At 40.0% G+C, this 19,147-nt stretch overlaps 1 protein-coding gene across 3 annotated transcripts in view; it reads left to right on the top strand.

Moving 5' to 3' along the window:
* LCOR (ligand dependent nuclear receptor corepressor) overlaps positions 1-19,147 on the top strand; it is a 59,246-nt gene that overhangs the window by 22,718 nt on the left and 17,381 nt on the right. For 2 of the 3 annotated variants that reach the window (XM_083844026.1, XM_083844027.1), the window contains 2 exons: positions 6,654-6,719; positions 7,137-7,216. Coding sequence is in view for 1 of the 3 variants with exons in the window: in XM_083844025.1 (XP_083700151.1) it covers positions 6,654-6,719; positions 7,137-7,216; positions 16,538-16,670 (279 nt within the window). In the remaining 2 variants the exon portion in view is untranslated. Of the gene's footprint in view, positions 1-6,653; positions 6,720-7,136; positions 7,217-16,537; positions 16,671-19,147 lie in introns of all 3 variants that reach the window. The other variant, XM_083844025.1, reaches the window with a different exon arrangement.

Here is a 19,147-nt window from a genome sequence, read left to right as displayed (position 1 = left end):
GAGGTCAGGAGATGGTCCATGTTGTGCTGTTTGCCTTGCTATGCTCTGTACTCTGGAAACAAGCTTTATAAGTTATCATTTCTGGTTTGGGGGATTATTTTTTTTTAAGGGTGATTCTTTTCTTTAGTTGTAAACAGTGAGATGCGTCAGTGCTAACATAGGATGAGGAGATCTGTTTCCATTTCTTGCGCTGAGGAACAGCCTAATAAGTTGCTTGCTTTGCCCTCCAGTTCTCCATGGAGAAGAGAGATTTACCCTCTTTTAGGGGACTCTGTGGGGCTCTTTTCTGTTTTGAAGGCAAGCGCATTGCAGCACTGTTGTTTGGATGTGTAGCTGTGTTTCCGCCACGCTTAGCTCATTAACTTTTAAATGCCTTGCTGCGAGTTTGATATTCCATCAGAGAAAATGTGCTTAGGCTCGATTCTCCGAGGAAAAAGGGCTGCCTGGTTCAAAGGGATGCTTGACGAGAAGGGTGAGGATGGCCTGCTGCAGCTGCTGGTCCAGCGGTGGAAAGTCTCGCAGGAAGGGTGGTCAGAAGCACTTGCTCTCAGCGGTTCTTGTCTACTGCCCTAGCAGTAGGATGTGAGGATTCCTCTTCTCCTGAGCTCCCAGGGCTTGTTGAGGGACCTCGGCAGGTGATATCACATATTAGGTCTTCTGTTCCCAAGGTGTTCTAGTGGAAAAACGCTGGAGAAGAACTAGGTATTGCCATACGGGACTTGGTTACTCCTGTTCTTCCTTTAAACAGTTCCTATCTTAACGTCCTTCAGCAGGTAGCTGTTCTCTGTGTGCTTGTCTGTATTCCTACAGCACCAGGTTATTGCTCTTTAAGGTCCCTGGAAAGTCATTGTATTTACTAAAGCTGCTGCTGTCTCTGGAGGAGCGATGCCTACAGTAAGTCCCCGAGCAGTGGAGCTCCATTCACAAGAACGCAGAAGCATGAGCTTTGGAAAAAGGATGGGCATTTTCAGTATTTGTTCCCCAGGAAGCTGAGATGAACTTGTTCTCACCTGCAGTAATCTAACTTGGCACCATTCAAATAAAAAGACTTCTCATCATAGGTAGATAAGCTTTATTATTTTGCTGCTTGAATAAAAGAATGTTCACAACTTGTATAATTACATGGATGTCCTGAGACTTGGTTTATATTAATAACTGTCCTGTGACTTTTTTTTTCCTCCCTTGTTGCTTGGTCTTGCCTTTCTATTAAGATGCCTGTGACTGAAACAATCAAGTTTAATAGATTTTTGTCCTAAAAGAGACAGAATTCCCGTGTTACACACAGGCTGTAGGATTTTTCTGAATTAATTCCTGCTTCAAATCCCATAGCTGTGGATAAATATATCCAATCTTGACCAGAAAATCTAGGCATGAGAAATCCAATAAAAACCTGATGGGACGGCGGTGGCTGTGTCCTGCTCTGTAAGGGGGCTCCTGATTTTATGGGTGTAAGAGCTGGGGAGAGCACGAGAGGGGAATGTGCTGGTGGCCAGCCCGTGTTTCTCTAATAACTCCTTGAGAATCCAAGCCCAGCCTGGTCTGGCGGTGCACTTCTGCAGTTTTCAGTTGCATCTTGGTAAAACTATCTTACAACTGGCTGAGTTTGACCAGCTTCCAGTTTTAGCCACTGGATCAAGGGATGGCTTTGAGAAGCTCTTTTTCCTGTTCTTAGATGTGTTTTCTTTTTGTGGCTTTCTCTAGCCTCCCCTGCCTGTCTCCTGAAGCAGTGTTTGGCTGCGTTTGCTGTGCTAAGCATCCCGAGTGACCCGGCCCCTCTGCTATTTGCTGCTCTTCCTGTCTTTGTATCTCCTGCAACCTTACCCACTGCTTTCCTCCAAGTCTGAAACCTTTAATGGCCAGGGGCCAGGAACCAGTGCCCACTGGCAGTGGTTTCCCATTGACGCTAACGTTTCAGGAACTGTCACTTAATCAATTTTAATCTGTTTTGTGTGTATTGGGCTGAATTTTTATTCCTTTTCTTATTTTTTTTGGCTGGTTCTAGTCAAAATACGTGGCACCAGGCCAAAAGTGGTACACTTATCTGAAAATATTATATTAAACCTGTTATTGCTAATCAAACTTTCAGTTTCATAACAGTAGAATTAAATATTTTTCTTAAGTCCGTGTTGATTGACACTCTTTCTGCTGTTAATTCCATGGTAGGCAAGTTCTCTGAGCTGTTCCATTGTTTTTGAAAGCCTTTATCAAGTTGAGTACTCATCTGTTCAATATTTTGATATTTCAGAGGGATAGCTTTTTTCCAGTCCCCTGGGACTTTTGAATATTCCACAATTTTATGGAATTAGACGCTACTGCGAATATTTTTTTTGAGTAAAAAATAAGAGTTAAAAAAATAATCTCCGTAGCATTTTAAGACTATTAATTTGGGAACGTTAAATAAACATGGTAGATTTTGTTGTTAAATAGTGTAGTATGCCATTCTATTGTACATTCATTAATATACTGCCATATTCTTATAGACTCTTACAGTTAATACTCATATCATGTGCCTTCTTTTTGGCTTCATCCTTGCTTACCTTAAAACTACGTGCATCGCTTTGCTCAGGCCTTTGGAGCACTTCTGGATTTCGACTTGTTCTCTGCTCTGAATCCCCCGGCTGCTCCAGGGCATTGTTATCTCCTCTCTGTGCTTTCACTGACACATTATTTTTTATTAACAGATCAGGTTTTTCACGATGCTTTTGGGGGTATCTAGTAAAAAGTTCGTAATAGTTAAGAAATTTCTACAAAAGATGTAGACAGCTGGTGTCTTAATGATTTCACTCAATTTTCAGCTTTTTGAAGTTACAATTTTGAAGAACAAGCTGCTGTATGTTGGCCTGCTTATTGTAAATAAATGCTGAAGAATCGGTTGCCTTATTTCCTAGTAGGAATTGATCTGTAAGACCTGCTATACTTGAATACGAGCCAGGGCAGTGGTTACGTAGACTGAGATCTAGTTTACAAACCAGTAGTCGCAGGTTAAAAATGATAATAGCAGGCCTGAAGAGTTGATACAGATGTATGTTTTCATTTCCCCCTTCAGGCCCCTAGCTGTATGAATAAAACTCTTTCGTTCACTTCTTTAACAATTTATATAATAGCAAATAGTAAAGGCAGATTATAGCTCTTCTTTTCCTTACTACTCCCAGAATGATTTGACTTCCAGTAAGTGGTACATGCCTTGCTGCTTTGACTGGCTGCGTGTTTAGGGCTGAATTATGTAGCGAGTATTAAGGAATACGTTTGAGCTGTGCTGTTGCAGGGGGAAAAAACACATTTGTCACGAGTCTTGTGTTTCAAACAGCGTCAATGGCAGGCCAGAAGGGCACCCACACCTGAAGATCCTGCATTCCTGCTTTTAAAAGTAGGAAATTGTAAAGCTTGAAGTTAAACTGTCTTCAGGTGAAGTTTGTTGGTTAACAGGTTAAGCTTTTATTTATGGTTCTATTTGGATTCAGAAGGGAGGATGAAAATGCCAGAAAAGATGAAAATAAAACAGTTTAGATGTAGGGACAAAAATAGCGAAATTCGGCCATGCAGAAAACTGAATGGTCAACTCTTCTTTTTGTTTGAATTTCTGTACTTGTTATTTTTAGTGTAAAAATGGCACATCCATATTCTGATTTGTCAGAGGATGTTTTAGAGAATAATGTTTCTTAAATGCTGCTTTACTTCTGCAGCTAATAATTGTGGAATAGTAAATAACATATGTAACAAGCTGTGAATTTAAAAATGTACTCCACCCTTGTTTCAGTACGAAGGATTTTCTTTGTTCTTTCTGTATTTTTGCTTATTCCTCACTTACTTGAGAGCCTTCTGAGATAAGATTTCTTTAAGGTTTGCAGATGTTTTGTTTTAGAAAAATTATTTTTCTCCTAAATTTGTACACTAATGTAAAACAAAAGATGTTTTTTCCTTTTATAGGTCGCCAGTAACATTGTAAGTGTTAAGCGTGGCTACTTTAATTGTGAGGAGCATATCTAAAAGAGAAGCCTCTAAAATGTTGGCATCTCTCTCCCTTTTCCTCTTCCAATTCTGTTGTTCCTGCAACTTTTCAACTGGTCCTGCTCTTCAGCTGCCGTGAACTGTCAGACACAGAGATACAGAAGAAGAAGCATAGAAGCAGGAATTTAGCAGAGGCAGCCATGTTAATTTCTGTTCCATTTGAAATGCAGGAAAATATCATCTGCCAAATGGAAAAGGACAATCGGTGGGAAAAGCAATGTTCTTTTCAAGCTTCTAAGAGCAGTGACAATGGAGAGAAAAAATACTATAAAAAGTAGGCAGCTCCTTTTTCAAGATTTTGTTTTCAATGTATTATGCATGATTAAATGTACACAGTACACAGTTGCTCTTTTGGAGTCCTAAATGACTGAATATTACATTGCAGGGCTCATATTGTCTTTACTGCATTGCATTTTGCATTTAGGGGGAGTAGGGCTTGGTTTCATGGCAGTTCTTACCAGTCTTTAGTATAATTTTTGAATACATTCATACTTCCCTTATTTGCCTTTTTTAATGTCAAGCATTGCACATAAGATGTTCTGCTGTTGCTATGCAACTGCTAAATCCAATATTTAATATTAATAAAAACCGAGTGGCATTAGCATCCCTGAGAACAGTGGGCTAGCAAACTATGATTGTACAATATCCAAGCTGTAAAACTTGGCAGGGACTTCAGTGTGCAATTGCATGCATGGCAAACCGTGGGGCATGAGTCACTGGCAGTTACTATTTTAAGACTGGTGAGTTTGAGTAAAATTTCTGAGCTCTTTCAATTTTTATTTATTTATATATGCGCTGTTTTTTAACAAAGAGATAAAGGATGAGGTTGGTTAGGTGTTTTACTTGGGAGCTGAATCTCAGATACAACATCTGAGGGGTCGCTACCCATGAAAAGGTCAGCATTATAAACCTATGGGTCAATACCCTGATTCTCCCCATTTTTCTTCTAGGTCAGGTTGGTCAGCCCTTTCCCACTGTTCCTGCCACTTCCTGAAGCCTGAATTGGCTTTTTTTGGAGGCAGTGCTTCTTCTCTGCCTGACAAGGTGCTGTGTAACGGGATGTTTTTCCGGTTTCTCCTTTTCCACCTTGTTTACTGATATTTTCCCCGTTTCTATTTACTCTTGGCTGCTGTTTCACCGTCGGCCTTTCACACTTTTTTTGTTCTCCATTCAGTGCTTCCTGAGATTAGATTTTTAGTGTCAGCCTCAGATAGGCATTAGTTCAAGGATGATGTTATTTCTCTGGCAGTGCTTTGGCTGCTGAGGTTATATTGCAGACTACAAATTCTATAGGGTCCTGCATCTCATATCCAGTGATGTTAGTGCACTGAAACTCTTGCTGACACCCAGAGGGGTATAATGCTGCTTGTCCTTTCCCTTTGAAGACAAGACTGCTGTCTAAAAAAGCAGTAACAGTGGTATTAGATCTGTATATTGTCTGAGTTATTTTACAATTATTGCATGTTTGCAGTGCAATAATGGATTTCCTTCAGAGTATACAATCACTTAGTTAAAGAAACCACTGTAAAACTACCTGAAACTGCCCTTTTATCTGTTCCTGATTCACCCATGCATTTTTATTTAAACTTAAAACCGTATTTTTGTCTGTTAAGAAAATCCCTTTTTCTTCTACCTCTCAAAGATTCAGGCAAGTAGGAGAAGCTGCCTCGAGCTATATGCAAACTGTTACTAAACCTACAATGCGAAGGCAAGGGGGGGAGGAGAAGGAAAAGCAGCGAGTGATAGTTTTGAGTTTTATCCCAATTGTAAAGGGAATGCATTTTTATTAGCAGGTGGACTTTGTCTGTGCCCCTTAAAATAATCTTTGTACTTCTCATTTTCCCTCTTGTTAACCTGGCTTCTCACCGTATCGGGTAGTTAACAGCTCTGTAGGTTTTACTGCCAGCAGGAGTTCAGTGTAATATTGATTTAACGTTTCCAAATAATGGCAGTAATTTTGGTCAAGGTTTTTCCTCTTTTGGGCTCAAATAAAATTGGTTAGATTTATTTTAAGTGCGGCGTAAGTCGTGGCACTGAAGTAAATCAGACTGTGTATTTTAGATGCAGATCTATGACATGAGCAGTGTAGTGATTAGAATTTGGTTCCTTAGGGGCACGGCATTGCTGAATCCCTTTCCTTTTAATTTTCTCTCTTCAAACCTGTAACTCTTCAGAAAATATTGATTCTAACATTTGCTGAAATTCAGAAATGTAACTGAATGCCACTCAGAGGTGGAAGAATGTGTTGTTGTTATTACTTAGTATTTGTTTTAAATTGCAATAGCGTACCTTATTTAGGTTTGGAGGCTTAAGCCAGAGAATTTTTTTTCATATAGCACTTCCCTGGTGTTGTGAAGCTCGTTGTAGGACCTAAAACTTGCTATTTTCTTTTCAAAATGGTTTATTTCAATGTCATATTGTTCTTTGTTTTTAACCTGGCTAAGTGCAGGAGTCAGTGGACTCTAGGCTGTGCTATGGTTTGCCAGTAGTTCAGTCATCATAATTGACCCATGCATCTTGTAATACTAAGAGAAAACACGTTGAGCTCTCTTCTTGGAACAGATAAATATAGAACTGCTATTGTGAATATTCTTGGAGTGACGTACGTAATCTAGAAAGCTAACAATTCTTTTATTTGCTTTTAGGGTTTGAAAGTATTCTAGAAGGCCTGTTTGGACCTGGATTATTAAAAGATCTCAGTTTGTTTAAAGGTATTCAATCTCTATGTTTGTATCTTGTTCTGCATTTCTAATGACAGAAGCAGCCCCAGCTCTGCCTCTAGAAAATGTGTGTTACCGTGGTGATTTGTGCTTTTTTCCCCCTCCCCCAGGCAGTGCTCACAGTTAGTTTCATATTGGCTAAAATTACTAATGAGTGTGCGTTCATCTTTATGTAGCTGGGAGTGTATTTGGCAGTGCTCGGGGAAAAAAAATATTTGTTGTGCGGAGATAAAATGTATACAGTTTGGTAATCTGGGGATTTGGAAATATGGCTGAAACGAAGCCTGCATCCTCAGAATGCAGGCAAGAATGTTGTGAAACAGGTATTTAATTCGGCATTTCTCTTTTGGCTCCAGTTGTGTCGCGGTTTATGAATATGAAGTAATCTGCTATTCCTCTGATTTACAGACTGTGAGCCTGAAGGTGTTTCTGATTGGTCTTTTGATGAAAATTGTCTTTTCTGCTGCCTGAGAAGAGAAAAAGTGAAGGTAACAATGCAGATGTGTGAAGCTAGTAGTTGTAGGGGAGGGACAAAGGGAGGGAGTTTGCTGCTCCTAGTTAACTGAACATAGAAAACCTGCAACCTCCTTCCCCTTTCCCCTCCTATGGAAAAAGGCTTTTTGAATTAAAATAACACAAGTTAATGAAGAGACTTGCTTCTTGTCTGCAACTTTTCCTTTGTGGTATGTGATGAAGGTGTGGTGGTTTGTTTTTTTGTGTGTGTGTAGTAGCTCTTTCTGTATTGTTTTTAATTTGTTTTGTGGATTGTTCAATTTTGAGTTCTTTGTAAGTGATCTTATTGTGATCATGCAACTCTTCCCAAGGGAGCCAAACTGTGGCTTGTGTGTGTTTACTACAGTCAGACACTGGGCTTATCTTCAGTATGGAAATACGGTCCGTTCTAACAAGCTAGAGTCCTGTTCTGTATCTTGGAATCTCTTTCCCTGTGGGCCATACCCTTTTATTAAAGCGCTCATGTGTATGTCAGGTTTTCTATTGTGCTTGTTTATAACCACGTCTCACCCTAAATGCGGACAAGTCAGCTTTGCCAACACTTTCACCTCTAGTTTGTTTTCCTTAATCAGATTATGGCTGTATATAAAACAAAGGTTACCATGCTGTACATGATTGTTGCTCGGCCCATGTGTTGAAATAATGATTGCTCTGTAGCACAAGAAGGAAGGGTCATCTATCTTAAGAGTGCCAGCAAAAGAGTTTTCCCTACTACTACCTCCTGCACAGTGTAACAGTCAGTGCAGAGTGGTTCTCTGTAGACTTACAAAAGAACCACAAGCACCCTTTCCTCTGCAGCAGCTAACACGTATGGTTTGTTCATGAAGGAAGTACCTTCTTGTTGACACTGGTACTTGCTGCATTGCCAGTCTAGGCTTATTTTTGTATTACACTGTTTGTTAAGGCACTGGGAGGAGAGTTAGGAATGCTTGCGTTTAGAACAGATGTAAGGCGTAATAATTCTTCTTTGACACTGACAGCAGGTAAGCTTTATGTATACTTGTGACGCTAGGAGTCCTGTCTTGTTTGACTTGAATCATCTCATAAAAAGGTGAAATTCAATGTTTAGTGAAGTTCTATCTAACATGTTGAATTTATTAAGAAATAAATATTATGGGCTGGTCAGCCTCGTTCTAGGCTGGGAGAATCTAATGAAGTATGGGTGGATCTTTAAAAAGACTTAATCATCCTCATAGGCCCTATTTCTATTCTCAGTGTACTGGGCTAAGCTTTCTGTCACTGAGCACTGGAAATGTATTCTTCATGCTAGAGGTAGTTGAGGTTCCTAACCTGGTTGCCCATTGTACTGTTTGGGATCTTTTAAAGGGACAAAAAAGATGCAGGTGTGGTCCCATCTGGCGTTGCTCCAAGGAGCAGTTTTTGCCATCAGGGGTCTAAAGAGATTTTAGGATTGTGTGCACAGAATGACACAGAATGCAGCAGGGGTGTGCAGCATCGTTAGGCAAAAGCAATAGGTGAAAGGAAGGAGGCTACAAATTTTGGCTGTCCAGAGACAAACGTGAGTTAACAAAGGCAAATGTTGGTGTCAGTCACTACGGGCTTGGGTAGAATAGTTTTTATAAATAGAACCCAAGCCATTTCTGTTGTTTTACACTTCGGTAGCCAAAAATGCTTCTTTAAGCCATTTTTCTTACAGCTGATTGATAAACAGAGACAGCAAAGAGCTGTGTACACAGGCTTGCCTGCTGCATGGCCAGATAACAACGGGCTGTCTAGAGGATGAAGGAATGGGGAAAAAAGGGTGAGCCAGTCCCTTCCCATCAGACTTGTGGCTTCTCTGTTAATCCTGGTGATTCTCCTCACGACAGCTCTTCCCAGAGCTGTCAGAGCTGCTTTGGAGCACATGGGATTTTTCTTTCCTCTCTTCCTGCCCACCCCCAGCCTTTAGATCACTTCCGCTGTATTTTCTTGGAGTGAGTGAGGGAATAGTATGGTTCCTCTGAGACCTAGTGAGTGCTTCGTATGTTGGCTATGGGAGATGGCGTGGTGGGAGTGCTCCCTTTCCTGTGTGGGTATGCTAAATGGCTTCATTGCTGGCCATCACAGATGTCATTAGCTTGCAATATGAAGTTAAATATGACTCTCTTATGGGGGGTCTTCAAATAGCGTGGGTTTATCACCGTCATTTGAAATAAAACCTCGGAGACTTGATTGTTACAAAAAAGTTTGTAATTTGTTTTAGCCAAATGGTGGACAGTATTTAGCTGACAGACTGAAATAAATTAGGAATGGTACTAGTTTAGTTTGAAATCTCTTCCATTCAACATCTGTAATGATACGTTTAAGTCTTCTTTTTAGGAAGTTGCAGGCTCAAGCTTCTAAAACTGCTAAAACCCATATGTTCCTGTACATAAAATGGTTGCAGTTGTGTTTTCTGTGCCTCAGTCTCTATTCCGCATTTTTGTTATTGATGTGCATCCCTTTGCCTTTTTAGGAAGAGAACCAAGTAGGATGGGATGATTTGGGTTTCTGCTTGTATGGTGGTGAGTTACAGAATTAAAAGGCACGTAAATGATGTTGCAGCTGGGAGCAACACAGACACTCACCTTCTAACCCTACACAGTTGTGGCTGGCCTTTTCCAAGGAGCGCACCTCTAGCAATACTCCCTCTTAGATTAGTGACATAATTAGTCAAGGTACTAGTGTTGTTAGTGTTAGCTCAGAGGTTGGACTAGGTGATCTTGGAGGTCTCTTCCAGCCTAGACGATTCTGTGATTCTGTACCCAGTTCTCACCTTTGAGTGGTATGTAGGTACTCTGCCTGACAAGTTCAAAAATAATCTTTGGTGTGTTATCTGGATTTCATTTGCTTGTAAGAATGACCTGTAACTTAGGAGACTGGTAGCTGTGTTTAAAGAGAACCGAGTCCTGGACTCCAGGATGGGAGTTGGAGGCCCTGGCTGGCTTATTGGCAGAGCTGCTTAAGGAAGAAAACTGCCCTTACTCTCCCACCCCTTTCAGCAATGTTAATTCTTGCTTTTACAAGCAATCAGATTCAATTACATGCGTTCTTCAAAGGATGGGGAGCCATCTGCTGAAGTATTCTGAAGAGATTAATTTATTTGTAGCAGTAGATCTACTTGCAAATGCATGGATTTTTTTTGCCAGTCAAAATACAAGATGGTTTTTGATAGAGGAATGGACTTAAGTGTGTTCATTTGAGAAGGACAGTAAAATACAAACTGAGTCAGGAGCTAAAATCTCCCAGACACGTTTTTGCCCATATCCAAAGGGTTGTATGCAGTTATGTAAAGCTTTTAGAAACCGGATTTTTTTCTTCCATCATAGAAAGCAAAATACAACAGCACAATAGCTTCGGTTGTGTGACCAGAGAGAGCAGCTAGTTAACCAAGGAGCTGCCACCAGGCCATAAGCACGTGCCTGTGTGCAGGGGTACACATGGGCACTGAAAGACAAAGTACAAAGTCAGCAGCTCCAGCAGCGTGCTCACAGTGAAAGGAAACAGATCGTGTTCTGTGGGGCCAAACCTGGTGAACTCTCAGTTGGCTAATCTGCAAATGTGGTAATTCCCGGTTGCCTCTGGGCTTTATCCTTCTTGGGGAAGATTTAAGATGTGTGGTCGGTTTTATTTATGTCTTGCCCCTTTTCCTTCTAAAAGGCTGTGGTACACAAGACCTATCAATTCAGATGAATTGAACTTTATATTTGACTTCTTAATTATGGTTCTTAATTTTTCAGTGTGGCTTGTTAAGAAAACTGACAGGGCTATCCCTACAGAAGAAATCTGTGGCTCCATCTAGAATGTTTGTGTCAAAGGCAGTAGTCTTGCCTGTTACTTGCTGGTACGCAGAGCTCAAGCCTGCTTTCAGATTTTTTTGGTAAAAAGATGCAGATAGATAAGGTCAGAGAAAAGCACCAGTAATAAGAGGAAATTGGGAAATGAATCCTTAAAGAAGGCTTCATTTGAGTATATTCCTTTGGAGAAAAAAAAAATACAGCTGTTTAAAGCTACATAAAGGAATTTTTACTTTTGTTTAAATAAAAAAAAATAAAAGGGGAGGGAAATGACACTAATCTCATTAGTTGGTGGGAGCAGAACAAGAAGGATAATACTCTAAGCACATTAACTATTTTATAGATATATTTAAGCTATAAAAATAGAAAGAGAAAAAACGACTTCTGGAGTCTCCCGTTGCTGATGGCAGAAGGTTGAGCCTGGTGTTTGAAGTACCATAAAATACCCCGGCTTTACTGTAAGGGCCTCTAACAGCTCTCCTGATTGTGAAGATGTGTGGTAGTGTACAGCGTGTGAAGGAGCCGTATCAGAGGAACTCTGAATTTTCAAACAATTTGGATATTTTTGAAAGCTTGTAAGTACGTGCCTTAAACATCTAAAGCTAATATCATGCCATTACTTGATTATGATTAGTCATAATAACAGCCTCTGAATGCGGTGTCCTTTCGCTGTGGAGGAACGTAGACACTTTCCATGCAGTTCAGTTCTCATTGTCTGAATAATCTGAAGAGAAGCTACCGCTGTCATTTAAAGCATTAACTCACAGAATAATTGATGACGGCAAAGGAATTATCTGAAAATGAGTTGAAGTTGCAGACCTGTTATGGTTTCTGATTGCCTTAGAATGTCTTAGACTGTGTACGGAAATCTTAGGTGTGCTGGAAGATGCTGTAAAATGTTTCTAGTGGATTTCATCGCTTTAAAAGAAAAAATAGAGCATTTATAGTGTCAGTTTTTTTATTGGATGACTTTAAATAATTAGATGTAGAGGCTAAAACCCGAAGAGGCTGTTCATGATAATCTTCGGCTTTGTTAGCTTTGCTTGTGTGTAAATGTGAATGTAAGCATATTGTATTTCAGCTGAATGTGATTTTTCTTACTATAGATAATAAATGATATTCAATATCCATGGATCAGTTAAATTAAATTTGTTTGGAGTTTGATAAATCTGACAAATCAGTCATCTTGGTTAATGAGGAACTCATTACTCAATACTGTTTCTTACTATAAAAGCTCACATCCTCAGTAAGTGAGGATTGTACTAAGAGTAATTAAACCATCTGAATTTTTAGCTGATGCCAAGCTGGGAACAGTTGCAGGTGCTTCAAATGGCATGCTCAAAATTGAAAATGATCATGATAAATTTGAGAAACGGACAGACTGAAACCTGTTTTATCAAGTCACCAGTTACAGATGTCTGAAACGTGATAGCGTTGTAAAAGCAGTCAACTGTTCGGGGGGGATCTATCAAGAGAGGCATTTGTCTTAATACCTGGAGAGGAAATTCTTCTCTTGCCTGAGTGCTGCCTCAGCTGGGCATAGTGCTTTGAGAGAGGTGGAAAGGAGCTGAGCAGTGTGGAAGTGCAAGCAACAAGAATGACTAGGTTGTGTTTATGTTGTTTATGTGGTGTGGGGTTTTTGCTCATCTGTTTTTAAGACCGGCTGAGGTTTATTCCTGAAAGTAGAAGGAAAGAAGGCAGGCACCGTGTCCCAGGTGTACTTAAGGCTTACGTACAGAAAATAATATTCCACTTTGCACCGGCTAAGAGTTAAAAAGACTGTACAAGGAAGGGTTGGAGAAGGCAACCTAGGGATGCTGAGATGTTCCTTTCATACTCACTGTTCCTGATCCTGCCTGGGGAGGGCTGGGAGCCCGTGTTGTGTCATCGGGCCCCTGTGTTGGCCTGACAGCTGCAGGTGGTCTGTGGGAAGCCTCTTTGTGTTTTCTGCATGAAGATAGGTAGGAATGATCTCATACACTCTTCACACCAGCAATTTAGAGTTTGGGATTGCTGTATCAATGCTACCTGCAAGGGGGGTCTCAAAATGAAGATCCAACTCCAGTGCTGACAGGGCTGGGCTGTCCAGGATTAGGTGGTGTCTCAGCATCACTCATTGACCTTGTATTTTGAAAACCTGAGACCTGTATTTCTAAGGCTTTTTGACTTAATGATCACTGTGTTCTATATCCTAATGTACAGAAGGATTTTAGCCTTTTCAGAGTGTGCAGGGACTGCTCCAAGCTTCTCTGAAGCATTATTGTTCAGTAGTGACACTGGATGTTCGCTGGTGGGATTCTAGTGATGCTCTCAGATATCGTTCTCATGGAAGAGAATCACAAAGAGAACAGAACGAAAGTAGTTATAAATATGTAAAAATAACTAGTCTTTTTTTCTAGCATATTAACCAACCAATTGTCATTGCTTAGAAATATTAATAATTTTCCACTTACTACTACCTGCATGTCAGTACTGAAAACTTTGATATGATTCAGGATTAGAGTGAGAGGATAAGACTGAAGATAGCAGATCGAAATATTTATTGGGAAGAATGATGGAAAATCAAAAAACAAAACACAAGCACAAAAAAGAAAAACTTTTGGAAGTAGACTTTGAATAATAATCACAAATAATTGGTGTGGAAGCTTGTGAATTTTTCCCTGAGGGGTTAACCAGCTGCAAAAATTGCTGAAATAATTTTGACAGAAGTGTTAAGAAAGCATAAAAATGCAGTGAGCAGAAATCTTTCTAGTAAACTTTGTCTTATGTGGTCAGTACTTCTCTGAAGATGCCAGAGAGCAGCTGAAAATCCCCCGCCCCCCCCCCCCCCCCCCCCGTGCGTAAGGTTAAATCTGACTTCATATAACTCTTTCTTTACATTCTGATGTCTTAGCATGGACTGTAATAAAAATTTGTGCAAGGAAAGAGGTGCATGGCCCTTAGTATGAGAGGTAAGAACTAAGCAGTGTGCTCCCTCACTACTCCCCTGTTTTCCTGAACACACATCGAATGATCCTTTACTCAGCCATTCACCAGTGTAAGCCACTTGCACATTTGTTTTTTTCTGGCTATCCCTCTTTTCATCATTCTTCCTCTGTGTAGAAAATGTCCAGCTTTGGTTAGTCTAGGTCAATTAAATTGTGCTCTTCATGCATTAGCTATACATCAATAACACGAGTACACTTGTTCATGGTGAGGCATGCCACTGCCAAACTTTTTCCATAGAGTTTCTACACAGGCTGGTGTGATACTTGCTGTGTAATGTCTTAATTCCAAAAAGTACTGGGAAAATGTGAGATGCCTTGTGTTGGATGAGGATTATTTTATTTCAGTTTTCTTCCAGAGTTACAGTCTGCCAAAGGGCAGAGGATCAGATCAAGCTGATATTGCCTTAATATTGTCTTTTTTTCTGAACTCCCTTGTTTGTCCTTTGCATTGAAAGAGAGCCTTTTTTGCAATGGCTTGTGGTACCCTAGCCAGAGGGTGCTAATTACCTGGATGGAGCTTATCTATCCAAATCTCTGTGCATCAGATGGCAGAGATTCCTTTTAAACTAAAACTTAAAAGTTTATTTTAAATGTTTAGATATTGCAGTAGTTGTGCTAAAGCTTCTGCAGCATCTAGATTAGGTCTGTTGTTAGTTAATTTGCAGAAATGTCTCCTTTTTACGCAAACCGATGAGTTGGGTTTGCAGTTATCCTCGTAATGGCTGGAGGAGGATGGCAGGATGGATCCTGCGTTCTCAACATTGTTGGATATGGAAGCACAGCTTGGAAAAGCAGAATGCAAGTGTGTTCTACAATGTCTCACCTAAAGAATAACTTAACAAAAATATTGGGTTTACTTTCCACCTATATTTTCATTGTGACATCCTCTACTGATGCTTCATGTCTCTGAAGTATGGGAAAAGTGTAACCGCCTGTTCAGTGTGTTCCTAAAATGCCCATGAACAGCAGGAGCACCGCTGGTACAGGCGTACCTGGCACAGAAGTGAAGCTGTTTCTGTAGTTAACCACCCAGTTCAAGTTCAGTCTCCTGAAGACTCTCAAAAGCACTTCTTTTTCCTATGAGAGCCGGTAGGTTTGAGGGCAAGCCTGAATTCTGTGGTACAAAACCAGCATCAGTCACTTGGGGAGCTTGAGTTCCACAGAACGGTACCTTCGTGGCAAGTGTTCTGCTCACCTCTGTTGTTGCATGCTCCTCACCTTTTCATTTTAGCATAAACTACTGCTTTGTCTTCACAGCCTGGGAGAGTATCTCCCCCTTAGTTTTGACATAGAACTTCTGGAAGCTGTTACACTACAAATCTTACAGCATGTGCCCATGTTGCCAGGCCAGAGTCCACAGTGGTTCATATTATTACCCTTTGCACATAGTTCATGTGACTGCTGCGTTCGTTAATTTACTGTAGGCTGATTATGTAACCTCATTTCATTAAACCTCTTAAAAGTTGAGACGTTACAAAATTAAGAACGACTTCTTTTTTTTCTTTTTCATTTATTGTGAACTATAAGCGAATCGCCAGTTTTCTCCTTCCCTCCTAGCCCCACGAGAACAGGAATCAGAAATCAATTCGTATGTTAGAGGCCAAAAAGCCAGTTACAGCCAAGGTATTATGGTAACTGATACTATGTAAAGGTTAACAAAACAAAACACTCCCTAAACCCAAAGAGTGGTTGTGTATGCATTCCTGCCGTAGGTAAATACAGGTAACTTCAATATTGCTTAAAATGAAAGTGGGAGGAAAGGGCCCCGAAAGGGATTATTCTCCTGAGCGGGAATAAGGCATTGAAGAGAAAGAAATGAGGAAGGAGGATGGGTGGGGAAATCCAGGCATTCAGTGTTTTTGTAACCATTGTCTTCCAGTTTCTTGAGTTGTATTTAAAAAAAAAAAAAAAAAGGTAATTTATTCTGGCATCTCACAGGATTTAATTATCCTAGTTAAAAGACTCCTTTTGAAATATTTGAGATAACTCAGTTGCTTCCGCTTGTATGAAAGAATGAACTTTAATTCATTGCGGATGTTGTAAGCAGTGAATTTCTGTTGATTTCACTTAAAAGTAGCCACTGCTGGTCCTCTTCACAGAGGACCTGTTTGTTGCTAATGCTTGATCATTTCTTGCTCAATTGGGATGAACGCTGTGTAAATCAAGGTGATTTTTTTTCTGTATTTTGCCCTCACTGTTTCTTTTCTTATGGAAGCAAAAGTAATAGTTGAAGAACAAGTGTTAGATATGTGATTTGCAGCCAGATGTGGCAAAATATCTAAATCTTCTTTATGATGGGCTGTTATGTCCTGTAATGGTATCAAATCTTTCAGTCTTCTGCTGCATTTACAACAGGAAAACAAGACAAAGCAGGATGTTCTGGAGTAGTCAAAATTCAAGTCTCAATTTAAAGAGATTCACCTCTGTGCTGAGTGTCTGACAAAGCTTTGAATTTAGTAAAATAGTTAATGCCTAAGGAACTTTATTCGTTTTGGAGTCAGGAAGATCTTACAAATATTAAATATCTTTGCAGGAGCACTTAGTCAGTCTGGATGAGCCAGCCTCGGAAGCTGGACAAGAAGCTCTGCTTAGACAAGAGCAAGCAAAAATCATTCGTTTTGAAAGGCAAGCGGAAGAGTTCCTCAATGCAGTCTTTTACAGAAAAGGTTGGTTTTGATGGGGGGATTGGAAATATCTCTTGCTGGTCTTTTTGTATGTGATTCGGGTATCAAGTTGGATGTTCAAGTTGTCATTGCATGTTCAGTATTTTTCAGTTGTCTTCTTTATATGTATTTATCATGAGTGCAAATGGATTCTCAAATAATGTAGCAGTACAACAGTGTGGTCTTGGGAAAGAGGAAGAGAGCATAATACATTTAACCCTAAAGGAAAACGCGACACAAGAACACTAGTGTTCTTACAATTTTGGAGGAATTACTCAGTTCTTACCCAGCAGATCTCCTCTGAAGCCAACGTTTAGGTGAATGGGCTGTCTGGAAGAAGGGGAGAGTGGTGATGGTAGGTGGGATTTTTTGTTTTTATTAAATTTGTTTATTAATTAGGGGAATCTGTATTAATGCAGGATTTTTTTTAAGAGATCCACAGTCTTCTCACTGTGGTGTATGGGGATTTCCAACCCCCACCCCAGCAATCCACAATACAAAATATAGTTGGAATTGTGCAAAGCGGTGTATGTGGAAAATTCAAAGTGATCAGCAAAAGCACTGGAAAATCAGTACTATAAAATATGCTGAGAACAATAATAGTAGCTCAGTGCTGGAAAACTGTAAATCTGTTCTGGAGAGTTACTTCAGTTAAACTGTACTCTTAAGAAGGCACAAAACTCACTTCACTGTTTTCTGCCAACCTGAGAAACAGGGATCTGGAGGTTGCATCCAAGTGCATCCTGAGTGAAAGTACATTGTACTTATCAGTCTAACCCATGTGTGAGAAAATCTGCCAAATCAGTAATTCCAACCTGTCTGCTGGGGGACAATGAAGGCTTCAGTTTAACAAATTAGAAATTGCTGTAGCCAGTCTTCAGCCCAGCCTCACAGTGACCAAAATATTTAAAGGTGTTTCAAGCAGATAACAGTATTTTAGCCTTTCTTTTATGGCTCAAATGAATAAATACAAACTGTATAGTATGATGAATCGCATGGAATATACAAGCATGTAGGATGGTAGGAGGGATAGTTATTGCATTACTACTGATAGCTCAGATAATGCTTTTATTCCAAGTCGGTCTTTTCAGTGGCTTTTTTCTTTTAAGGTTAAGGTTTCATTTTGCTTTTAAATTTATCCCATCTCACTTTAAATCCAGAACTGGTTTTAAAAAAAAAAAAAGAAGAGAATATACTTTCTTTTTTTCCACTTCAGTTTTCTGGTGGTGATGGTGGTTGTGAGAAAAACGCCTTTTCAGCACTTCCAAATGTTTTGTTAAGTATCTCATCCCTTTAATGTTGAGCTCAAATTTTTGTGTGACCTGTGTGCGTGTTCCACGAGACAGGCATACTTTCCCATTTGAAGGAAAATAATGTAACGCTTTCTATGCGGTCAGATACATGGAATGAGGATATTGAAATCGCTTCAGATGACTAAGAATCTGACATTTTTTTAAATATACTCTTGTTTTCTTTCCTCTGGCGGAGCTGTTCTTGGTGCAGGAGCAATAAGGGAGGGGAAGGAGCCTGGCAGGAAGTCAGTTCCGAATCCTTCATGCATCACTGTCCAGCTTGGCTGTATTTAGATTGCTTAAAAGGTTATTTAAACTCATGTCATTGCCATGAGATCCCAGGCACTGTCATACCAAAGAGGACACAAAGAATGGTGGAATTCTGATGCTCCTGCATTGCTCAGAGGTACTTGGCTCTCCTGGCTTCAGGCCAGTTTCTTTCTTTCCATCCTGACTGCCAGTTACATTTGAGATTGGTATTTTGTAGCCCCTCTGGATTGGGGGACGTGCAGATGTTCTGTGAACAGATGCATGCCTATTACATGTCAAGGACATGAACTCATGTGCCTAACACACATAGATTAACGAGCAGTATCAGCAAACTTTCTGAACAGGCTTACTGTCCATTAATCTTATCTACTTGCTCTGCTTTGTGCCCATGGCACTCTGACTCAGTAATGCTTCTATCAAATATTCATAATTGCAGTGAAAGTATCTAGCTGTTTTATCAGACCTTTACGTTGTGGCAGGATAGGACCTTCTCTTGATGGTTTAATGAAATCATACCTTTTTCAGTTGGTGCTTCCCTTTTAAGATTTCAGTACAGATAAAACGCATAAAGGCTATAGAGGTTTTAAAGCTCAGATGTACTACTTTAGTAGACAACTTATAGCAGATAAATGTTGGCTGTATTTATCCCTACACCTTAATTTTTTTCAAAGAAACTAGATATTTGGAATCAAAACAAACATCTTGTTGATTTCCAGTAACACTGCAGAGGCACCAGCAAATATTTTGCAGTCACTTTTGAACAGCTTTAATTCTTGACATTTAAAATTCAGACTTTCTATTGAGCAAGAAGCCTTTAATGTCTAGGTAACTACCTTTCTGCTTCAAAAATTAGCGTCCTGAATTATTGAATTTATTTTGAGCAGCACTAGAAAGCCCTAGTAGTTCCTCTGTGCTGTT

The sequence above is a fragment of the Anser anser genome, assembly GCF_964211835.1.
Source record: "Anser anser genome assembly, chromosome: 7".
NCBI classification, from domain to species: domain Eukaryota; kingdom Metazoa; phylum Chordata; class Aves; order Anseriformes; family Anatidae; genus Anser; species Anser anser.
This window is presented reverse-complemented; position numbering and strand designations above follow the sequence as displayed.